The sequence below is a fragment of the Camelina sativa genome, chromosome 16 (assembly GCF_000633955.1).
Source record: "Camelina sativa cultivar DH55 chromosome 16, Cs, whole genome shotgun sequence".
NCBI lineage: Eukaryota > Viridiplantae > Streptophyta > Magnoliopsida > Brassicales > Brassicaceae > Camelina > Camelina sativa.
The window spans coordinates 18,988,584-19,013,018 of record NC_025700.1 but is presented as its reverse complement, the minus strand read 5'-3'; the positions used below and the strand labels follow the sequence as shown (position 1 = coordinate 19,013,018).

General features: G+C 35.1%; 3 protein-coding genes and 1 long non-coding RNA gene across 6 annotated transcripts in view; 1 reads left to right on the top strand and 3 right to left on the bottom strand.

The window, feature by feature from the left end:
* Positions 1,248–3,332, bottom strand: LOC104753816. Its single transcript, XM_010476012.1, has one exon. The coding sequence runs from the start codon at positions 3,330–3,332 to the stop codon at positions 1,248–1,250; it is 2,085 nt and encodes a 694-aa protein (XP_010474314.1).
* On the top strand, positions 10,984–15,205 carry LOC104751200. Of its 3 annotated transcripts, none has more exons than XR_002035871.1 (11): positions 10,984–11,210; positions 11,458–11,502; positions 11,595–11,720; positions 12,009–12,094; positions 12,236–13,070; positions 13,253–13,339; positions 13,422–13,788; positions 14,033–14,127; positions 14,365–14,482; positions 14,809–14,877; positions 15,046–15,205. It is a non-coding gene; the product is annotated as an uncharacterized LOC104751200 (long non-coding RNA). The 3 variants fall into 3 exon arrangements; XR_002035870.1 differs by having other exon boundaries at positions 12,009–13,070; positions 13,422–13,484; positions 13,717–13,788; XR_002035869.1 differs by having other exon boundaries at positions 12,009–13,070.
* Positions 15,823–18,874, bottom strand: LOC104751198 (nucleolin 2-like). Its single transcript, XM_010473107.2, has 9 exons — positions 18,708–18,874; positions 18,473–18,565; positions 18,034–18,217; positions 17,202–17,460; positions 16,980–17,093; positions 16,753–16,892; positions 16,531–16,660; positions 16,113–16,445; positions 15,823–16,012 (listed from the first exon to the last, which is right to left on the bottom strand). Exons 6-9 carry the CDS (start codon positions 16,779–16,781, stop codon positions 16,001–16,003), a joined length of 504 nt encoding a protein of 167 aa, XP_010471409.1. The 5' UTR covers positions 16,782–16,892; positions 16,980–17,093; positions 17,202–17,460; positions 18,034–18,217; positions 18,473–18,565; positions 18,708–18,874; the 3' UTR covers positions 15,823–16,000.
* The window catches only part of LOC104751197 (monoglyceride lipase-like), a 5,242-nt gene continuing 1,898 nt past the window's right edge, over positions 21,092–24,435 (bottom strand). Inside the window, exons 2-8 of the mRNA XM_010473105.2 lie at positions 24,020–24,432; positions 23,162–23,200; positions 22,990–23,060; positions 22,332–22,396; positions 22,145–22,234; positions 21,954–22,046; positions 21,092–21,873 (exon numbers count right to left, since the gene is read on the bottom strand). Coding sequence (XP_010471407.1) covers positions 21,472–21,873; positions 21,954–22,046; positions 22,145–22,234; positions 22,332–22,396; positions 22,990–23,060; positions 23,162–23,200; positions 24,020–24,432 — 1,173 coding nt within the window. The 3' untranslated portion in view covers positions 21,092–21,471. The remainder of the gene's footprint in view (positions 21,874–21,953; positions 22,047–22,144; positions 22,235–22,331; positions 22,397–22,989; positions 23,061–23,161; positions 23,201–24,019; positions 24,433–24,435) is intronic.

Genomic DNA, 24,435 nt, shown 5'->3' with positions numbered 1-24,435 from the left:
GTACGTTTCATGTTATTTTTGTCAATATATTTTTTATTGTCAACGTTTGATTTTTGTCCATTATATTTTTTTCCAGGAAATAGATGCTATAATGTATATATTTCGAGAGAATACATTTTTAGGCCGACTGAAGTCAAATCGTGTTGGCTTCATGAATTGTCTGTTTAGCATGCAAATCAAAATCGAATATTTGAAGTTTATCAAAGATAAAAAAGGCCACAAATGGGATTCTATGATCTTGGGTTATGCCAACGATGACTTGCCTTCTCATGGAAAGACGGGGAAGAAATGGGCATTAGACTTCGACAGAGTTTACACTCCTGTGTTCGTCAATGATAATCACTGGATATCTCTGTGCATTAATTTTGGCCTAAGAACAGTTGAAGTATTTGATTGTTCTGGTCGCACCCACAGAAGTCATGTAGATCCTTTTGCAATCCTCATCCCTCGACTTGTGAAGGAAGTTCAAACCAAAACCTATGGTAAATATCTTCATGTGGCTCCATATTCTATCATTTTTGCTTCAGTGCCACCAAATCTTAATAAGTCATGCTCTGACTGCGGAGTGTATGCACTTAAATACATAGAGTGTCATATGCTTAACCTAGATATGAGTTTGATAAACGATGACAACATTAAAGAAGCTCGTACGAAGATTGCAGTTGATTTGTGGGAAGCAGCATCTGATCCTGTGTTCATTGAGCGAATGGAAAAGTATGAGCCTCCATCTATATTGCCTCATTTTGTAGACCTTAGTTAAATTTAAGATTTTGCTAGGATTATTATTGCGATTGTAGTATGTCACTCACGTCATGTTTTTTATTGCTGAAAATTTTATTTAGCTTTTGTTTTTAAGCTTTACGCGTTACATAAATCCAACAAAGCACACACATCAATATTTCAAACACGTCCAAAACAAAAGCTTGTTTAATATGTCACTACCATTTAATTGTTCTCTATGATTAAGACAAATACAACGTTCAAAACAAAATCTTGTTTACCATCAGAAATTCAAAATAACGTCCAAAACAAAACATAAGAAATTCAAAATTAAAAAACATAAGATATCCAATAATGTGAACTCCAAATAGTGACGAAGAAGACTACATCATAAATCCTCAAAGATCAGCCTCCATTTTACTAGCAAGACCAGCATGCGAAGATGAAAAAAAATAATGAATGTTAAATTAAAGAAACTAAAACATGTATTTGAAATGATGTGTAAAAGTTGCTGAACAAACCTATTATTAGATCGTGTTTTCACATGTCGATCTATTGTGGCCTTCTTTACCACAACGGCCACACTTACGCCTCTTCGCTCCTTGTGACAATCTTATCTTGTCTTCCACTGATTCATATCTTCTTTTTCTTCTTCTACCAGCTCCTCTTCTTGTCTCAGGTGGTACAATTTTTACATCACCAACAGTTTCGGGAACACACCATTCATCTTCAGGAACACCTATAGGATTAATGGTTTCCTCGTACAATGATCTCCATGCAGCAGTAGTGAACACATCATCAGCGTATGGGTACAGACTTTTTCCAATACTAAAACATGCTTTTATGGCATGTCTACAAGGAAGTTTTCCTATGTCGAACTTTCCACATGAACAAGTCCTCTTCTCCAAATCAACAATAAAATCTACTCCTTTACCTTTAATCTGTAATATGAATTGAGAAATAGGATAAGCTTTAAACTTTTCACCCTTCTCTATTCTTCTAGAAATCTTCTGCTCCACGTCAATGGTTAAAGGGTCGTTCTGCTGCTCACTTAATGCCCTACGCTCATAAAACCAGCGGGTTAACATTTCTCTAATGCTATCTAACAAAGGAATTATTGGATACTCTCTCGGTGATCTCAAAGCTGAATTTATTGATTCAGCAGGGTTGTTGGTGTTTATGTCATATCTATATCCAGGAAAATGACATCTAGCCCATTTTTTCACATCAGCCTCCTGTAGATAACCTCCAATCGCCGGACTGATATTGCAAATTTCCGCAAAATGTTTATCAAACTCAGCAACTCTATAAGCTTTTGACGCTTTTGCAAGACGACCAGCCACACCTCTTCCTTTATAATTTGTTACCACATTACCTATCAAGTGGTGGATGCAAATACCATGTTTAGCCAACGGGTAGATTTTTCCAATCATTTTACCAATAGATATATGTCGATCTGACACAAAAGCTAAATCTTTGTCATCCGCAATAACAACCTTAAGCTGCATTAAAAACCACTCCCATGAAGCATCATTCTCAGAATCAGCAATCCCAAATGCAATTGGATACAAATTAGAGTTACCATCTACGGCTGTAGCAACTAGTAGAACTCCTTTGTACTTGTTCTTTAAAAACGTTCCATCAACTACAATGACCTTCCGAATTTTCTTGTAGAACCCTCTTATTGATTGACCAAATGAAATGAATAGATACTTGAATCTACCATCACAATCAATATCATAATTTGTATGCGTACCAGGATTCGCCTCTTTTAGCATGTGCAAGTAGTTAGGTATCTTAGCAAAACTTTTCTCTGGGATTCCTCTTACTTCGTTAATTGCATACTCACGAGATTCCCAAGCTTGGGAATAAGTTAGCTCACATCCATTCTCAGTACGCATAATATTAATGATGTCATTGGGTTTAGGTCCCTCCTTGACACCTTCATAATTATGTTTGATGAGATTCCCGATTGTTCTTGCTGAAGGTGTTCTACCAAATTTCGTTTTCCTTGAAGGAGCACAAGTATGGCTACCCACATACTTGTTGATTTTCCAACACGTAGACCCTTCTAAGCACTCAGCACGAACACACCATTTGCAAACATTATCAATACAGCGTATACACCATAATCTTGTACCAGATTTAGTAACTCTGTAATCGAAGTTATACTTCATGGCAAAAATTTCTAAACTTGCCTGTAAAGCTTCCTTGCTTTTGAAATATTGCCCCTTCTTTACCATAGAATCAACCATCATAGATCTAGCACCAACTTCAGCGTCCTTAGAAGTTATGAAGTTACAATCATTCGGTTTTGCTTTGCTCACAATTTTTTGCTGTTTTTCACGGTGGAGACTGTCAACGCCTCCCTCACTTGAATCACTTGGTTCCTTATTCAAATCAATATTACTTCTATCATTAACTGTGGTTTTAAACGTCACACACAACCGTATGTTATTCTTCATTCTCCAATAAGCAACAAAATTTTTCACTTGGCGATCATTCATCATAACAACCGGAGGAGAATCAACACTGAGATCAAAGGGTAAATAACTGAATTCCACATCAACCATGTTTAGAGACTGTATTTCATAGTCTTCCAAAACCATCATCTTTAGCTCTTCAAGAGTTGAATTGGCTTGAAAAGTAAGAAGTCTCCCACGTTTTTCTTCATCAACAATAAATCTCCATTCACTTTGCCCGATACATCTCCATATACCACATGTTACATAGATTTGCTACATTTTGCAAAATCAACTCTTGAATGAAAGAACACTTTACAAGCGTGAAGAATGAAAAAAAACTCTCTTAAACCTAAGGTAATCGATTAATAATGTTTTCTAAACTCTCTCAGAACACGTTTTCTAAACTTGTTAGAACGTAATCTTAAGAATATATATGATTTCCATAATTTCGGGATTACGTAAATATTTTGCTTAAATTTAGGATTCAGTTACATTGTTTAACATAAGTCTAGAATAAGATGTAGAATATATCTTCTAATTTCCGCAGGGCACATGAAAAATGTAGATTTCATATTCTGACTTCTGTAGAATATGTATAAAGTGAAGAAAACAAATTCTAATATTTTTAGAATATAGAGTTATGTGTAGAACATATATTCTAGTTTTTGTAGAACACATATAAAATCCGACTTCTAAAAGTTTTAGAAGATAAATATATTCTAAAGATTACAGAACAAGTACAATGCGTAGAATTAGTATACGACCATATTTAGAACATGTATAGCACGTAGAATTTATAATCTAATATCTTTAGAATATATCATATTAGTAGAATATGTATTCTAGATTTTGCAGAAATATTTTTTGTCAATGTTAAAACACATTTTTTTCATCAAAAACACCTTTTGGCAACGTCTTCTTTATTTTTTTTATTTTTTTTAGGGAAATAAAATTTTAAAATTGCTTAAAAGTTAGTTTCAATTTTTCTTAAGGGTAGTTTAGGCATACTCAATAATGTACCGTAGAAGGCATAATGGGACAAATTGAAGAAAAAATGTCCTTTTAAATCAATTTCCCCAAATTTTATTCTATTTAGCCCTTCTATTTAAAAGTTGTATTTAATTGTTTATTTTATTGAGATAATTAGTAAAAGACAAATAAATTTAAGGTTTTTTTAATATTTACAGATCCAACCTAATTTTGGATTTAGATATGGATATCCATATCTATTTCGGATTCTTAAATCCCCAAATCTATAACTAAACCCTAATTTATATATTTTTTTTTCTTCTCGTGTTTCTTCTCCCCCGACTCGAGTCGAGTCGACAGTTACAGAGGATGATCAATCTCGTTCATCTTATTCTTCTCTTCTTCTCTCGATATTCTTTCGTCTTCTTCTTCTTCTCTTTTTTGTCATCCGTTTCTTTCAATCCCCTTTCTTCTTCTCTTTGTTGAAATCCGCCGTGAGAAATCAAAATTCGCCGTGAGAAATCGGAATTCGCCGTTCGTTTCCTCTCAGTTGCCGGTCATTGTAAGCCATTCTCTTTATTTCTTTGCTTTGATCCCTAATTCGACTAATTGTTGGGTTTCATTCTCTGAATTGTGAGTTCTGAGTTAGGGAAGTGTGTTTTTGAAATGATTTCGTGAAATGTCTTGTGAGTTTGAGTGTAGATAGATAGTGAGATCCGTCTATGTGGGGTTTTGTTCGGATTGAGTTTGTGAGATTGTGTGAGTTTGAGTTTGTGTTTGTGTTTATGTTCGGATTGTGTGAGTTTGAGTTTTTTTTTGTGTGAGTTTTTATCTCTTTGCTTTCGATAATGAGATTATGTGAGTTTGAGTTTCTTTTGGACCCGTTTGTTTTTGTGTTTGGATTGTGTGAGTTTGAGTTTCTTTTGGACCCGTTTGTTTTTGTGTTCGGATTGTGTGAGTTTATGTAGATAATGAGACTGATTTTCAAAGTTTGATATAACTTTGTTGTTTTATGTACTAATCGAAATGGCTAAAACCAGAGGAGGAGGATCTAATGTAAGAAGTGGTACTAGAAGATCCGAAAGATTAAAGCAATTGGAGATAGGAGGTGAAAATATAGTGGATGATGTCGTGGGAGATAAAGTTGGTGAAAATGTAGTGGATGATGTTGGGGAAGATCAAGTAGGCGAATCTGGTCGAGTGAATTCATCACCTATCCATCCGAGACATGTCTCTGACCAGGAGGTAATTTATTTTGTTTAGTACAACATATTACAACTAGGTACAACTATGCTGTGACACTTAATTTCTTTGTAAAATTGTGTTTGTATTTCAGGATACAGAGATTGATAGGGAGGAGGACACTCAACCTATTGAACCAAAGTTATATTTTAGTGATCCAAGCGTCTATGGAAATCATGTCAAGATTTCATCAAGGTTTCAAATTGCTAGTACGCTGGATATGTTAGAGAAGCTCGAACTATCAGAAAAGACATGGTTTAAGAAACACAAGCAGTTCAGGCACGTATGGCACATGGCTAGGCATGAAAATAATAAGGTTGTGTAACATATTTTACAGATTTTGGCGTTTGAGTGCATTCCCCAGCTGTCCAGAGAATATCAAGAAGTGGTAATAGACGCTAGAGAAGGCTGCCCATTGATGTGCAAGAAAAAACTCAAAGATTCTTTGATGAAAGGTTATCCACTTGAAGAAATAAACGAAAAACTTGGGACAGATAAGGCAAGATGTTGGTACCATTAGTAGATTATTAGCATAAATTTATAAATTCATTATTTTAATTTTTTTTTTATTGTACTTTACAGGACATCATAAGTATCTTAGAACCATTGGAGGAGCAGCAAGATCTTTTGCATCGCATCATGGAACAACATGAAGATGATGATTTTATGGACCCAATTGCTGATGAATGGAACAAGCGTCTCGATGTAGAGAAGAAGGAGATTTGGTGGGAAAATCTTTATAAGTTACATATTGCTTCTGGAGGATTTGGTCCGGCAAATGTTCCAAACGTCGAACATTTGGAGGAGCAGCAACAAGAAAACGTGTCAGCAGCTGAACATATGGAGGAGCACCAACGACAAAGAAATCTGACTAGTTTGAAGGAGCTTGAGGAGAGGTTGATGAAAGCCATGGAAAATGGATTCATAGAAGTGAATCAGAAGATAGATAAGAAGATAGATGAATTTGATAGGAGGCTCAAAAACATTGAAAGAGAAAATCTTGGGAATGCATTTTCTGCATGGAGAGATGCTGAGGCTGGGAGGACAGAAGGAACTAGTGCTGGCGATACAGGAACGAGAACAGAAAAAGAAGGAGAAGTACAAGCTGGTGATGGTGAGCCAGCTGGTTATGGTGAGCCAGCTGGTGATGGTGAAGGAACGGGAACAGCTGGTGAACGGGAACAGAAGAAATAGAAAAAGAAGGAGAATCTGAGAGGAACGAGAAGAAGAAGAAGAAGAAGAAGAAGGTGAAGTACAAGGTGAGCCAGCTGGTGAAGAACATGAAGCTACGAGAGATAAGAGGAAGCGCAGTCCGTCAAAGTTCATCACTACTCCTTTCACGGCTGCGAAAAAAAGAAGATGTGCGTTTTGTTTGTGTAGTTTTGAAAACTTGTCTGGATATCCAAATTGTCTTTTATGTTTATTATGCAACTGTTTTTAGGTATAACTAGTGTTTGTAGGGACAACTATGTTATTGGGTTTTTATGTTTTTTTTGACTATTATTCTGGTACAACTAAGTTAAGTTAAGTACAACTACGTATCTGGTACAACTAATATTTTGTTGTACAGTCTACATTGTGACACCTGGCGCCGTTTGCGTCGTCAAAAATTCATATAGTTGTCCAGTTGTACACAATTGTACTTAAATTAACATAGTTGTTCTTTGTTCTAAAAACCACAAAAATTAGTTGTTCTTTACTCTAGATCAATTTTTTCTAGTTGTACTTATAATATTACATAATTAGAATAGAACCCCTATGTCATCTTGTATATAAATATTTGAAATCACCATTATTTCTTGATTCTCATAATTTGTGGTCATTATATACAAAGAAACATTAAAACACTAAAGTTGTTTATTGAAGAATTTGGATTTCTATGGTTTTGATTTGTTTTTTACATGTAAAGTGGATTATGTTAAAATTTTGTGGTTATTACATACCAAGTAACCTTAAAAGACCAAAGGTTATATTTTGGTTCTAAGTTTTCTAATTTAATTTTATATTTTGGTAATATACTATAGTTGTACCGGTTGTACTTAGTTGTACCAAGACAGGACAACTCAAAATTTATACAAATACTACTGAGTTGTACGAATCAGAAACATAACAAATACAAACACCATCGTTCCTAAAATCAATTTTGGTCACCATCATTGTCCAACCACTCACTCATACCAGTCGGCTTCTTCGACTTCTTCGACTTCTTCTTACCTACTTTGTCTTTATCTTCTCCAACAGATGCATACCTTCTTTTTTTGTCTTCTTCCTTGTTTAACATCATAATCTGGAGGCAAGATTAACCGTTTCATCGTCTCCTTGGAAACAATCCATTGACAGCTATGGGGAACCGGATAAATCGTCCTTGAATAAGCCAAAACCCAAAGCTCAATCCAGTAATATTTTGAGCACAATTATGTAACTGTATCTCAGGATATGCTTCCTTCTTTGCTTCTCTTGCAGCTGCTACTGCATGCACACATGGATATTTGTTTATATCAAATTGTTTACAACTGCACGTTTTCCTTCTCAAATTAACCACATATTATAGACCATCACTACCTATCACACTATATTAAAGTCGGTAACAGTTTAGCTCATTCACCACCAACAGTTTTACTTCCTTACATGTTTTGTGAACTTCTTTCTCAACAAAAGGAACCAGCTTCTGTGCAGTTGATATTTCTGCAGAAGCTTTTCTATGTTTAGCAAACCACTCAATCATTTTCTCGATAATAGCATCTATCATTTGTAACAATGAGTAGTTCCTTGCATTTTCTAAAACACCATTAATCGATTCAACAACCTTGCTTGTGTCTAGGTTGTACTTTTCTCCAGGAAAATAACATCTAACCCAGTGCTTTATCTCCGTGTGCTCATCTAGATACAAACGTGCTGAAGGATATGTTGATGAAAAATCACCATAAAGCTGTAAGAACTCTGCCTTCGTATAAGCCCGAGCACATTGCTTGAACTTTTTGGCACATATTGCTTTGTTTACTCCAATAACTTTTCCTTTCACATTCTGAGACAAATGGTAGATACAGTGCCCATGGTGAGACAATGGATAGAGCATTGCTATTGCCCTGAGGAGACTGAAGTTCTGTCAGAAACAAACACAATTTCAGCTCCATCTGGTATACGCGATTTGAGATTTTCGAGAAACCAAAACCAACTTTCATTATTCTCGCCATCCACTACACCAAAAGCAAGCGGATAATGGTGATGATCGGGATCTTGAGCTGTAGCAACAAGTAGCACTCCACCATATGCAGTCTTAAGGTGGGTTCCATCCAAAATGATCACTTTTCTCATGACTCGAAAGCCTTCAATGGAAGCTCCTAGTGCGAAGAACAAGTACTTAAACTTATGTTTCTCATCCACTTCCACATATGAAACTGTATCAGGATTCATCTTTTCTAACATGAACATATACGAATACATAAGCCTAAAACCTTCCTCTGGGGTACCTCGAACATCATCTGCAGCTTCTTTTTTTCCTCTCCACGCGGTAGAGTATGACACCTGCACACCAAATCTTCTTTGAACCAAGTGAATGAGAGCTTTTGGAGTTGGCGTGGCAATTTTACCCGGATAATTTGCAGCCAATAAAGAAGCAACCATATTTGGTGTACCTTTCCTTCTAATTCGCCATGTACTTGTTCTTGACCGAGAGCATGTATGAATATTTCTATGAGTTCTTATAGAGAAAGGCTTAGACTTATCACTCCTTGCAGCTCTTACGTACCAATTGCAACCATTCTTTGTTCAGAACATTTTGCCACATATCTCAACGGCTCCGACTTCTTTGCAACAAACTCAAAACAATTCTTATGTCCAGCCTTTTCAATTAAACTTTGTATTGCTTCTTTGCTTCCAAATTCATGGCCTATCGTAAAATCAAGACCATCTTCCCATAAAAGAGGTCCAGACTTGTTTCCTTCTACATCTCTATCTTCATTCTCGACCACCACCAGATTTTGTAGTGATGGTTCTCTTACGTACATATCTACGATACCACCACCACCACTACCATTCGTTCCACCAACTAGAGCAATCTCTTTATTCGTTACATCAATTAGAGCAATCTCTTTATTCGCTCCACCACTATCATTCGCTCCACCACTATCATTCGCTCCGCCAATTAGAGCAATCTCTTCATTATTTGGAAAATCCTTTATCAAAACTTGATCAAACCCCTCATTTTCATCGATCCCCTGATTTTGTTCTTCGTTATTGGTAACTTCGACATGCAAAACACTTCTAAACCCTTCTTTAGACACATCCTTTAAATAACACACAACATCTTCATCATCTTGAATATAATTTGGTATTCCCTTATAGTTTGGGAATGAGAAGGGAAAGTAACTAACTCTCAGATTTTTCATAGCCTCATCTACCCTTATCTTGTTGCATATCTTCTCAACCAACTTAGCATATGATACATCACTAGATGATGTCTTCATAAGAAAAGAATACACTTCCTTATCTTCTCTTGAAATCCATCGTACATCTTCTCCGATACTTGAATAATATCCATCATAAAGAAAGCGTATGATTGAAGTCTTTGGCATTGTCACCTGAAAAAGAAAGAGAAAGAAAACAGTCAATTTCCATTTTTTTGTAGCAGTTCATAAACATAGTTGTACCCTTTTGTTTCAGTTGCACCAAATTTTTGGATCCTTAATTTCCTACATAGTTGTACCCAATGGTCCCAATTGTCCCAGATCTGAAATCCCCAAATTTTTTTACAAAATCCGACATTCAATCTCAAATTCAACCTTTCTCATTCATAATAACCAACGCAAGACCTTAATCCACTAAGAAAACAAGTCTACTAACCTTAACAAGCATAAAAACCAAATAAATTTACAAATCTACAATTTATCATTCAAATTGAGATTCCACAACAATTTCATTAAACAATGTTATATCTAAGGAAATTTAGACAATAAGAGAGATTAAAACTACCTTCAAGTGAGTGTTAATGGTGGATGAAGAAGAAGAAGAAGAAAAGAGGGAGGAGGATTCAAAATCGTTCCAAGAATGAGAGGGAGCTCAACAATATCGGACCGTTGAGAGAGTTTAAATTATTGGTTATTTTTTTTTTCTTTTTCTTTTTTTTTCTTTTGAGGGTAGAATGAGATTTTGATAATATTAGAAAAAATAGGAGTAGTAAAAATAAGTAGGGGTTTTATAGAATGAAATTGGAACGAAAGGGGCTAGAGAGATTTAAATCCTTTATTCTTCAATCATCACCATATCAATTCATCACTTTAATCTTAGAACCATATAAGTATAACCCATATAATGAAGGGTCGGTAAGATGAATTCCAACCGGGGGGTCAATGGAAAAACATCCCCATCAGATATCTGACAAATGTTAACGTCGCAGGATTATATTTTCAAAAACATAGAATCGACATCATGATTATAAATTTGTATAATCAAGTCGATTCGATGAGATCATGATGTCCTTCTTTCTAGAAGGTTTTATTTCCATGCGTTCGCTCACTAGTTACTACTACAGTGTTTTGTAATGACTTTGTAACGCAAAAATGGTTTACACCAAACGCAAACGGTGAAAAGTGTTTATGTTTTGGTTCTTGTCACTGTAACTCCGTCTGGATCGCAAATGAACACAACATTTTCAAGTTAAAAAGATCACGCTCGGATCATCATCTTCCTCTTCCAAGTGACGAACCTAAATCAAAGCCGAGATTCACAATTTTCTCAAGTTCGAAGAAACCGCCATAGAAGATGGCAACTAAGGCGAATTCCAAAGGCTACAATTTCGCTTCTACTTGGGAACAGGTAAATTAATTCGCACAATCTGAGCTCGAGATCCCGCCATTGACGAGTCTAGTGTCCTGTGTGTCTGGAATTCTTTTGTTCAGATACAATGGTTGGATCTGAATGATGCTCTGTTTTTTTGAGAATCTATATACTGAATCAATGTGCTGCATTTGTGCCTGTGGGTATCTCTTTTCTTGTATCTCTATATATATATATATGTGTAGTAATGCTTCTTCATTTCGATCGTATGTTGTTTTGATTACAGTTCTACAAATGGTTTACTGATCTTGAATCAGCGATGAAGTCTGAGGTTAGTGATAGTCATGTTGTACCCTTGGTTAAAATTATGGGAAACACTACTTGAAATGTATCTAATAAATGATTTGTTACTTTCTGACGTAGACAGAGGAGAAGTATCGGCTCTATGTCACTACTTTAACTGAACGCATCCAGACGTGTTGATGATATACTTCATCAGGCAGTTTCATTTTCTTCCACCCTTTCCTAGTTGATGGAGAAGCAGAAATTGTAAGCTCAACTATTTTAATGATTTGGAGAATGTAAGATATAAATTATGGCCTACCGGCAAACTTTTTTCGCCACATGTCACAGTCTCAGTGTGTAGTTTGCTTGAGGTCTTCCCCTTGTCTTGCTTATTATGGATATATATTTGAATTTTGGCCTACCTAGGGTACTTTAGTTCATTGTGTATGTTTCTTACTGATTACTGGCTATTAGTTTTCGATAAATTTAAGAGGAAATACCTTAACAAGGTGTTAAAATGCTCTAATATCTCCTTTTTTTCTTTTTTCACAGATATCCTCCAATTTTTATTCTCCATATATGAACGTATCAAATTCAAAATTTCTCCCACTACTGAGACAGCTTGATGAATGCATATCGTGAGTAAATGATGTTGGATTCAATATTATGAACTTTAACATTCATTATTTGAGAAGGACAATGGCTGGTTTATCAGCTTTAGTGACTTACGATTTTAGTAACTGTTAATGGAGCATCAACTGTTTACTCATTCTTTCCAGTATTATCAGAGGAAATTTCAAGTCTGGCACCTTTTTGTGGATCCTTTGTAAGTTTTATTTATGCCGTGCTGTCTATGTTCTTCATCTATGTCTTTGGTCAATTTAACACTGAAATAGTTTTTGGTGCCTTGTATACTGAATTATTTTGGGCATTGAGCATATATATATATATATATACTTATATATCCATAATAAGTATATACACTTAGTAGTTGAGAATTTACTTATTTCTTCTTCTTCTCGTTCTCTTTACACCATTTAGCGTCCATCAAATAATGCACAGCCGAACATTCATCATTTCATCCCATCACCATTGTTAACTGTGAATCAGGAACCTAATTTTGCCGTCATTGCCTCGATAGTATTATCTTGATTTTTGTTTGTTTATACTAATCTCTATGTCTTTGTTTAGAGATCCCAATGATTTCGTTTGTTATATGTGATACTTCCAACTACACTGTAGTAAACTTTCTTTGAATCTAATTATAACTTCTTAAAAGTCTAGGATTCAGGAAAAAATGAGCTAGCTTAAGTGATCAAGATTATTTCCGTTTGTTATATGTTGTGCGGTGCTTCCTTTTTTTTTTATCAAATTTGCTTGTTCCTGAACAGGTCAACGTACCTGTATGACATCTTACACCCAAAACTGATTCATGAAGCAAATTTTCATCTATTTTGCGAGCTCGTTCATATCCTTAAAGTTGAAGTTTTGGATGAGCAGCCAACTAGACAGAGTGCACCCCTGGCCAGACTGCGGCCTACATTACAAAGAATATTGGCCGATGTTAGTGAGAGATTGACTGTCCGTGCATTACAAACATATATTCGAGATTAGGTACAGTACAGTTTTCATACAAACTCTTTACCTTGTCTTTTACTTCCATATGTGTGGTCTTCTCATCTGCAATTATGTAGAAACAGTGAAATATGTATGCTGTCACCACTAAGACGTCCACAATATTTTGTCAAATATGCAATAATTGAGATGTCCACAATATTTTGTCAAATATGCAACAGAAAGCCACCAAGCTTATCACTAAGCGATCAATTACAATGGATGACCAGTTTTTCCTTATCAAGTATCTCCTTATCTTGAGAGAACAGGTTAGGGCTAATCTATCCTTTGTTTGCTTCTTTTGCTATTATTAAGTCAATGATTTTGAACAAGATATATATCTGCTCCCAGATTGCGCTTTTTGACATAGAATTTTTAGTCACCCACAAAGAGCTTGATTTCTCTCATTTGCTGGTTAGTTCCTCGACATTCAAGTCTACTTCGTATGACAGATCTATTTTTTTCTTCTTTTCATTATCGCCTTAAGAGGTGCTTATCTTTATGCACATTTCAGATGTTTTTCCTCCTTCAGTATCTTTCTTTGTTGATGAATTTGTTAACTTGCTCCGATAATTCATGTCAAAAATGTTGGTGGGAACACTTGAGGAGGATACTGAGGTTTAGCGTCATTTTTTGACTGGTCTAGGTCAACCTCTCTAGCAAGTAGCAAGGACCCTGTCACCCTCGAGGTTTGGAGAGTCAAATAGATACCAAGAAGGTTGGTTATTTTTCTGTCCAGTCCACTATCAATTGCAGATCTGCTTCATGTTTACATAAGTTTGCCACTTAGATGTATTGATTTCATTTTTTAGTTTAAACCATCAGCATCTTTCAGCTAGACGGATGTACAAATATTGGTGAAAGATTGAAAGTGATGGCAAGATTTTTTTAGTTCGTTGGTTGTATCTTGCTTACCTTGACGTTTCTTCTATGATGGATCTCTGCTTTACTTTTATTCGCAGGAACTGGAAAAAATGTCTTACGATAACTTGTGAGGAGTTCATCATGTCGATCACTAAAGCTAGTTATGGATCCTATGTTTTCATTTGTGACCAAGGTAGGTTTCTTCTTTCCTTGTTTTCTTGGAACGAAATATTTCAAAGTTTTGTTAAGATTCTAGATGTCATCGGATATGTCCAAGTCAGCATCCTTTGCACTGTTTGATTGTAAGTTGTGTCGAAGACACATCCATCTAGCTAATACAACGCACCAATAATGAAAAGAGGATCTCCTCTCGTAGTCGTATAGCGTAATAATTTTGCTATGTTTATACTTTACGTACTTGTATATGCAGGTCACTGCCATAAAAGTTGCTCTTCAACTCAGAATCAAAAAGTTGATTCTGCCATAGTTAGCCGCTGAAGGAACAAGCTTTCGCTACACCAGATAAGGTGGCTGAACTTGTTCAGAAGGTATGAGATAATTAATGCACTCTTGGGGGTTTTTTTTTTTCCTTGAAGGTACAACTCTTTTGATATGCAGTTTTAGCCTCTAAAGTACTAATGACTATAGATGCCAATGATACCTTGAACATGCATTTGTGGTTCCTTAGGTAATACTCTTACGGTGATTGAATCTATATGAAAATAGGGAATCAGTGTAGAGAAAATACAATATAACAAACACGCAATGGCGTTCTGCATGCTTAAGCTTTGATTACCTTCATAACTCAGAATGCAAAACCACATCTCTACACATAAAGGGAAAGGCTGATTTGTATGACATGTACTTGAACCAGGTATATAGCAAAAATGAATTTCTATTTGCAAAACCTATCAACGAGGATCCTACTTTTCCAACCGAGCAAGTAAGTCCATTTCTCGAAACCCTCTGTAACTTTAACAACCACTTTATTATCTTCGTAGAGACAACAGAGCAAAACGGTACAGCTTTGTTGGTGGTGTGAATCTGTTCTTTGTCTTCATCTCCGTACAAGCTTGCTGTGCTAATCCTTTGTTCTTATCTGATTTTGCAGGTAGCCGTTGAACATACTTGGGCTTGCAGCTTTGTTCCCGAGCTTTAGTCTTTGTGTTGGGCTTTGCAGTCTTAAGGCCTTTTAACAAAGCTGTGCCGTTTTGCTCTGTTGTCTTTACAATCTTTGGCTGGTTTCATATGGGATTTAATTATCTGGTACCCTTATTCCAAGAATTATTTTCTACACTTCTACTTTAATTCTAAGTACCCCTCTTCTTTAATGAAAAGACGAAACTACCCTCTAACAATTTTTAAATAAAAATCAAACATCCTAAGTGTACCAGTTGCACCGTGACACTCTAGTTGTACCCAGTTGTACCCGTGACACCCTAGTTGTACTCCGCATAGTGGGATTCGAACCCTGGGCGCGCGCTGCGCGCATGGAGCTCGCAACCACTGAACTATTGTGTTTTTCGTTGAACACTTACTAGTTTAATTATATTTAACTTTTAACAACCTTCATTAAGGATAATATTGTCTTTTTACCATTGAGGGGTTTTTGAGAAATTGTTTTAATGGATAGGGGATATGAGATTTTGGTCCCATATGGGTATGCTTGTTTTAATCATTCTGTTGTGTCTGTTATCTCTTGCTAGTTTGGATCCTAAAAGTAATGTCTGTGTTTTGTATTCAGGACAAATGACGAATCTCATATCATTATGATCCCTATTCAGGATTTGCGCACCCAACTCGACAATTTTCTTTACAAGCATGGCTCAATCATTGTCTTTGCGTCCGTATTTCCTTGGTTTGTTTTATTATATGAAGACTTTAACTCTTTTAAGAACTAGCTATTACCTACTTTCCAAGTGTTCGCTTTAAAAGGCGAAAAATATTTGTTAACTCAATACATCTTGGGTCTCTACAATCAATCTACTGACGATCACATCTTACTATACTGTCTTTTTGCCCCAAAAAAAACATGTTAATCTAGTGCATGTTTCAGCCGAGTCTTCTTAGTCATTCTCCTGCACGCCAGAAAACAAATTACACATTAATCAGAGGCAAAAAAAAAAAAAAAAAAAATATACAAAATTAAAAAAGAGAAACAAAGTAACAGAAATTTGCCTTGGCCTTCATGAACTGTTCTTGAAGTCTAACATCCCTAACATAGATTTTATCACCATTCCAGATGATGGAACCCTTCTTTACTGCCTTCTTCAACCTTGTAGTCATACTTGAAAGGAGAACATAGGCAAAACCTAAGTCTTTTGGAAGAAAGACCTTAATTACCTTTGGAGCAAGTATCTCTTTAAGTTGTTTTCTTATGTCATCTTCAGCCAGATCGCTCTTAAAGCCACTAACAAATATCGTTCTTCGCGAGTTCGTTGTCCTCGTAACATAAACATGGCGAGATTTTGAGTTCTTGAAGCTCATTAATTCCCCATTCAACTCAACAGCCTAAGAAAGCTTATTTTAGCAACAGAATCTAAAAAGCTTATTTCATTAGCAACAATACAAAAGAGATTTCATAAATATAACTTACCTTTTTTGCATCTGAATGAGATTTGAACACAACATAACCTGCCATTGCATTCTCATCTTCTTTGGCTTTTTGTTTAACTAATTTCACTTTGACAACAGGACCCTGGCCCTTCTCTTGTAAGAATGCTAAACTGTAAAAAAGAAAAAGAAAAAAACATAGATTAGGTAAAGCTCAAATCATCAAATTTCTCATCATCTCACTGTAATGTAAATAATAACTTACACATCAGTTTTTGTTGTTTTAGGGGGCATATTTGAGATACACAGTCTTTCTGGGTGTAGCAGGGTTTCACAATCTGATTCTTCTTGTATACTATGTTCAATATACTTAGAACATTAATCAGAAGATTCAGGTTCCTTCTCCTGAAAGAGTAACGAAACCAGAATATATTCATACATATCTATCAACTCAAACAAAAACTTAAGAAAAATACGATGATAATAGCATACATTGGCTTTTTTTTTGTTTGCAACTTCTCTGCTGTAGTGAGTAAAAGCTCATGAGCTCCTCTAAGAAGTGAAGTAATCTCACTTAAGGAGGAGAGATTAATCTCTTCATTTTCCCTGCAATTGAATATGATGAGATTAATAAAAAAAAAAAAAAACGGTAAGGTTAAATTAGAGAAAAGACTCTCTGAATCGTGAACTAAAGACTCTCTGAATCGAGGTTACTTTTTTTGAATCTTCATCCTCCTCTTTCGAATCTTCAAAAGAGTCATCCTTCTTCCTACGCTTTTGCTTCTTCTCTGATGATGATTCTTTGGACTCTGACGTTCTCTTACCTTTCAGATCCCCGGCCTCCTCTTCCGCCATCATCAATATCCTTTTCTTTTCTTTTCTTTTTCTCCAGTTGATATCAACGCTTCAGTCTTCAGTGGCTCATGGCGGCTGTGTCTTAGGGTTTATCGTCCGGTTAAATCTTTTTTTCCTTCTTTTAAAAAAAAAAAAAACAATATTCATCCGATGTGTCCGCTTTTTAATTAAACACCATTTTTAAAAAATAATATTACTAATATGTATTTTAAAAGTGTTTTTAAAAAAAAAAAAATCGATTTTGTAACAGTTGTCAAAACTTTCACTACAAGAAAACTGTCTTATAGCCATGAATTTTTTTGAAGCTATGCCCATAATTTTGTGGCTATCAAGCCGATATCCATAAAAAGCCACAATTTTTTTTTTTGTGTCTATAGCGTTGTAGCTATCTGTGAATCGTGGCTATTCGCGGTTAAGTTGCCACAAACTAGCCACAAAATATTTTGTGACAATCAACCACAAATTGAAACAAAAAAAAAAATTGTAGCTATAGCTTTGTAGCTATTTAAAAATTTGTTGCTTTTTGTGGTTATACTAGACATGAATATTCTCAAACATAATTGTAGCTACTAATTATAAAGCCACTGATAGACATGAATTGTTTGAGGCTATCTTATAAATTTGATTAAAAAAAAAATTAAAACCTCAATTATTTACACATATATATATATATATATATATAAATATTTACCGCCGGTACACCCATCACCGTTACTGCTCCACCCCACCGCCTCCGCCATCAACATCACATTTACCTCTGTCTCCTCCACCTCCACATCCATATTCTTCTGCACCGACACCGCTACAGCATTCGCTTCCGCCTCCTTCACCATCACCATCTTCTCTACCAACTCCTCTTTACTTTCCTCCTCCGCCTGGAAAACGAAAGAAAGAATAAAAGCTGTTAAAGAAATTGACTTTAAGGAATGAAATTATAAAGAATGCAAATAAAAACTCAAACAAGACATACACTATAATTATCAACAAAACTAACAAAGTAACAAATACAACTCCCAGATCTATGTACGTGGAACAAGCACGAGATTAAAAAAAAAAAAAAAACCATGGAGAACCCAAATCCAATTAACATAAAACTAAGAAATCAGAATATGTAGAGAGAAAATTAAAACCTTTGTGATTATATGAATCTCAGTGAAGGATTATTCCTTCATGGCCAGATCTGGACGGAGATTCCGAGAGTCTCTCTGTTTGCAGCTATTCTCCTATGATAAGAACAAATCAGGAAAACGAGAAAAAGGAGAAAAGAATATTAGAGTTGAGATTTTCTTATTATATCTTCAGCCTAAAATCGGCCACCGATTTTTTTGTGGCTTTCTGATTTAATTTTTTCACCAAAAAGTTTACCGGGACTGAAAATTTTCGACTTTACAGTTAGCTACGAAAATATCTGTGCTATCAGAAGCTATGAAAAATATTATACTCCTATAGTTTAGATTTAGTTATTCATAGTTAGCACACAAAAGAAAAAAAAAATTCATATACTATTTTGATATAAAATCTAGGCAGCAAATAATTTTGAAATGTTTGGTAAGTGATGGATTATTAAATATTTTTGAATTAGTTACAGATCACCTGTGTTTTAATTATTTAGGGTCGTTTAATTTATAGTATATTTTTAAAAATATTAATCAAAGAGATATAAGATTTTTTTTTTCTAACTGTTGGATTTGGTTTAAAGTTTAGAGAATATGAGAAATACAAAAAGAAAAATATCACATATTCAGAATGCGTGGATTATTAACCATCATAAACTTATGGCAAATATTATAGTTAAAATAGCCACATATTTGTTTCTATCTAATTTGCAGCTAATTAACCACAACTAGCCATAAAAAAAAAAGTATTGTGGCTCAATAGCCACAAATTTGCTACGACCCAGCCACGATTTGGCTACAAAATTATTTGGTCTCTATTTTGTGGCTAGTAGATGATGGTAACAAAAATGTTGTGGCTAATTAGTGGCTATAACCAAATTTTCTTGTAGTGTTTGTAACATCAAATGATTAGTTTAAAATTTTTGCAGTTAGTAGTTTATATATTTTGAGCTTATTATTATTTTTTTTTCTCGTAAACGGATTCCTCTCTTTTGAAGAATATAAAACTATTATATGTCTATTACGTATAAAATTATCAACAAATATATGCAGCAGATGTAGGTAAAAAGACTTGAAATGTCATTAATCAATTAGTCAGCAGCACATACAGTAAAATTTTACCGCTGTCACCAAAATAATAAAATAACATTTACACATGTCTTTAATAATAATTTTGTATTGTACAATGGCTAATCAAAGCTAAAAATAAATGAATAAATCTTCGCAACTGATAATATTCTATCTTCTATTAACAAATTGATTATATCAAAGATTCTATAGAGTTAGCTAAATCAATTTAATATATATGCACCTATTTTATCAAAGATTCTATAGAGTTAGCTAAACGAATACAACAATATCCTTTATCATTTTCCCACTATGCCAATTTCCGTTTCTGTTGATTGATTCTATGGCATAACGTAAACGTACCGACAAAGAAGAGTCTTTGTTTTTTTTTTTTTTATACGCTGAATAATAACGGGCCACAAGCCAAAATTATTATGGGCCGATGAATTACTTATTTATAGAGAAAAAGGAAAAAAAAATGGTAACTATGAAAGTGAGGAAAATCGAACGCGGTTGTTCTCACTAGTGAACGCTCCAACACAAGCCAACTCGGCTAGTGAGAAAAATGTCCGTTCAATTAATTTATATTAACGGCCACAAGCATGTGTTTCATCAGCCTGGTATCAAGTCTTAATCCTTGTAAAAAGTTTTAAAATTGGACTATGTATGGTATTAGATGTTTTCTGTGCTCCAAGAAAATAACATATTTGTCATCGATAAACATACATATAACGACGAATCATCGTAATTACTCTGATATCCTTAAGATAGACAATAGTATGATAATTTATTTTATATATTTATGATTAAATAAGACTTTCACACATTGAAAGATTCGTTCAAAAATTCTCTTGAAATCATTATCTTTGACAAAAATGGGCATATCTTACATTCTCCTACATTTTTTTTTTTGCTAAAGCAGTAAATATCATATTAATGAAAGAGGTTCGGATTTACATTTCGGTTACCTAACATTCTCCTACATGGACGAAGACAAATCACACATAATGTTTAGGTCAAACAATCAAATTTCTCACCAAATTTTACTTCTCACTATATATTTTTTTTACTTATTCATCATATACTTTTTGTTTGTGTATGGGAGCAGAAAAACACATATTTTTGGTTTAAGAAGACCTTCAACATCTGATTCTTATGATTTCATACAATATTTTCGATATAATTAGAATATATTGAAGAAGAAAAAATCAGAATATTCAAACTGGCAGAATATAATCTCTTATAAACCAAAAAAGTAATAGTCAATCGTGAGACGAATGTAGCATTTGTTATTTGTGAAAAAAAAATCAATCAGAGAGATCTTTGGTTTAATACTCCGTCAACCCAAAAAAGAATTTTAAAACAGTTGCTCAAGTTTTAGGATGCCCAACAATATGCAAATTTTGGCCAAGTTAATCTAAGTCTTTTTTGGTTATGAGAGATCCATGTAAGATCATTTTGATAAATTTTCACTTAGTTAATACTTTGATATATTCGTTGACTAGAGAGTGCATAAGAATAATATTTACAAGCGGGAAAATGAAAGTACCGAAATAGCCAAAAAAATTACTTGAAGATTTCATATAACAATCGGTATTACTATTACAGGTACAGAATGTAGATATAAGATAATTATAAAATCCGAGGTTACAAAATTATTGATTTTATGACAATACATTACCGACGACAAGAAGCATAGCAAGAGAGTCCACTGGACTCCTTTCCTCTATCTTCTTTCTGACCTCTGGGTTGAGAAAAATCAACCAAGAAGTTACTGAATCAACCAAGAACAACTTTTTTTCTTTTTCTTTCTCTCTTTTCTCTCAGTCAATAAGTAACTCAGAAAATGCCGAGAAATAAATTATTCTTGTCTGAATCAAAGAAATGCTGCACAATCTTTTATTTCTTGATTCGATGTTGAGATAGTAATTGTTGGTTTGAACGAGCTAAACCCGCTGGTTCAGCCAATCTAAAATTGCTCCAGCGATGATTTCTCGCTCAGGTTCAAAGAGAAGATCATGCAACAAACCATCATAGAGCTTGATTGATTTGTCTGACGAGGAAGCTTCCTCGTACAGCTTCTTTGAGGCTTTGGGTTCGGTCACTGTATCGTCTGTTCCATGCATCACAAGAAAAGGAACTTTCACTTTGTTCAGGTTCTGTTGCAAGTGAGCAGTGATTCTAAGGATCTCGTACCCGGTTTTAACCCTGATGGATCCCGTGAAGACTAACGGGTCAGAATATTTGGCAACGAGAGCTGCGGGGTCACGAGAAACTGGCATTCCTTTCTTGTTAGCTGCACTTATTTGGTACCGGGGAAGGAGGAACGCCATGATTGGAGCAAGAACCTGTTGAAAACAGAGAACTTGTCAGATTGTTAAGAATTGTCTGAAAACGTGTAATGACTATGACTTTCGAATTAACCTACTGTGAAAATTGGATGGGATGGTTGGACTCCAACAGCTGGTGAAGTCAATACAATGCCTGAAACTCGAGATTCAATCTTTGGATCCATCATAGCCTGCACTTCAATTTTTTTTTTAAACATTGTTTTAGGATTTTGTAGTTTTGGTTGATTGATACAATGTTTACTTGATGGCTTACAAAGATGTCAGTTACCTTGAGGATGATTGCTCCTCCTGTTGAGTGTCCAATGCAGAAACAGGGGACCTCTGGATTCTCTGCAAATACCTTATCCAGAAATGATTTCTGAAAATATGATGGTGGGCGGGAGTTTATTCAGCAACAAGAAAACCGATACAGGAGCTAAGACTTTGTATATATAAAAAGAGAGAAAGAGCTATACCAAATCTGCAACAGCGTAATCAAGGGAAGGAACGTAAGCATGAAGTCCATCACTTCCACCATGACCTGTTCAATTGATACCAAAAAAACGGATCCTCACGGTCAAGTTTAGAAATTTGGATGTTTATCATTCAGGGAGATGTCAGGAAAGGGCTTATAAAGGAAGATCTCAGGGATGTTCACAGTTCCTAAGTTGTCACAAGTATAAAGCTAAAGATGGATTCATGTGTCACCTTTCCACACGAATTAGGCACCACCCCAACAAAAATCACAATATTTCCTGCGACATCCAAACACAGAGAGGTATGGTTGAAGAGTTTTGTATCTAGCCTATGAAAGTATGAAACAGCTGCATCATAAACACACACTCATGTTTTTGCATTTATTAGGTACCAAGGTCCACGTCTGTGTTTCAAATATCTCACCAATGTTCAAGACCAAGACTACTTACTATGTCAAAAACTTTAACAAGACAACCTAAGATATCATCAACGTTTAGGTTTGTACTTTGTTATACATGCGAGGAAAAGAGTTTCTATTTGATCTAGCTGACAAATGAGAGACAATGAAAAAACGTAATTGCTTACAGTCTACCAAAGCTCCTTTAGCTAAGATGAACATCAAAACGGTAACAAAAGATAAAAGAGAAGTTGGCTTACCGATCCAGTCAATTCCATAGACCTTGAACCCATTAGCATTTAGCTGCTTTGCAAAATCATTATACCTGCCACTGTCAAAATTTGAAAATAAACTAATGTCAAGCTTCCTAGTGCGAAGAAATTAAAATATAGTCAAAGCAAATGGTGCATAACTAGAGAAATAGGTTCAAACCTATGCTCGTTCAGTCCATGTAGCAGAACAACAAGTCCCCTGCAAGAACATATAGAAAGATAAGAAAAACCAGACAAAAGAAAATGATCTGAAGGTAATTTGAATAAAACACAGATTAGCTTAGTAACTCAGAGACATAAAAGAGTTTCAAACCATATAAGAAAATAGGAAAGTGATAGTGTGCAAGAAAATGATTGAAGGTTGTTAGAATAAAACTCAGAATAAAGCTTATTAAAACTCAGAAGTATGAAAATCATATAAAAAGAAAAGGAAAGTGATAGTGTGCAAGAAACATTAGACCACATTGCCTCTATTGACAAAGTCCTCTTCTCTTTATATCTAGTATATAGTACTTTGATCCTTCAAAACCACTTTGACAAGCAAAAAAAAATCATATTATTCTTCACTTTCTCAACTAAACCTGATTCATCTTCTCTTTCATAAAATGCTTACCAACTAAATCTATTTCTTAATACTTGATAGATTACCATCGCAGTATTAATGGTTAATTTAGCTCAACAAAAATATATGATGACACTCTGGTTAAGCAAACTAATCGAATATAATAAGTGCAAGGAATATATAATATCTATTAGATGGGGATCCACATCCACCACTCCAATATTAAACAACTCTCAAGTTGAAAAGCCAAAAAGATATCATCAAAATAGGACCAAATGCCAAAAAAGAAACGTACAATGAAATGTAAAACACAACAAATATCTTCTTTTAGCACCACTGAGCAGAAACGACTCCGAAATAAAAATGTTATCTAATAAATAACAAACACTAATTACTACTACTAGTTGTGTTTCGTAAAATGATATGAATAATACTAAAAGTGTAAACGAGGATGACCTGTGATTAGGGGAAAGAGGAGACCAAGACTGAGTAAACAACGTATCACCTCTCTTCGTCGTGAAGAGCGAGAAATCTCTGACGGAGGAGGAGCTTCCATCGCCGCCTTCATCCTCCAAAACTCGTCTAATCGCGAGCTCTCGTCTAGCCGCAACCTCCTCATCGACCACAGCCGCAGGGACCGAAGGAGGCGAGACGGAGACGCTCGCACCACCGGATTCGCCACCGATGTTCCTCTTCCTGACGACGATCTGAGGAGGAGACCAGACTTTCCTCTCCTGCTGCTTATCGTCTCTGATGACCACCGTGGTTCTCCGGCGCCAAACGACGACGCGAAAAGGAAGGAGAAGGAAGAGGATAAGAGATTGGATGAACGAGACGAGACGCTTGAGCTCACGCATGGAGAAGAGTACCCT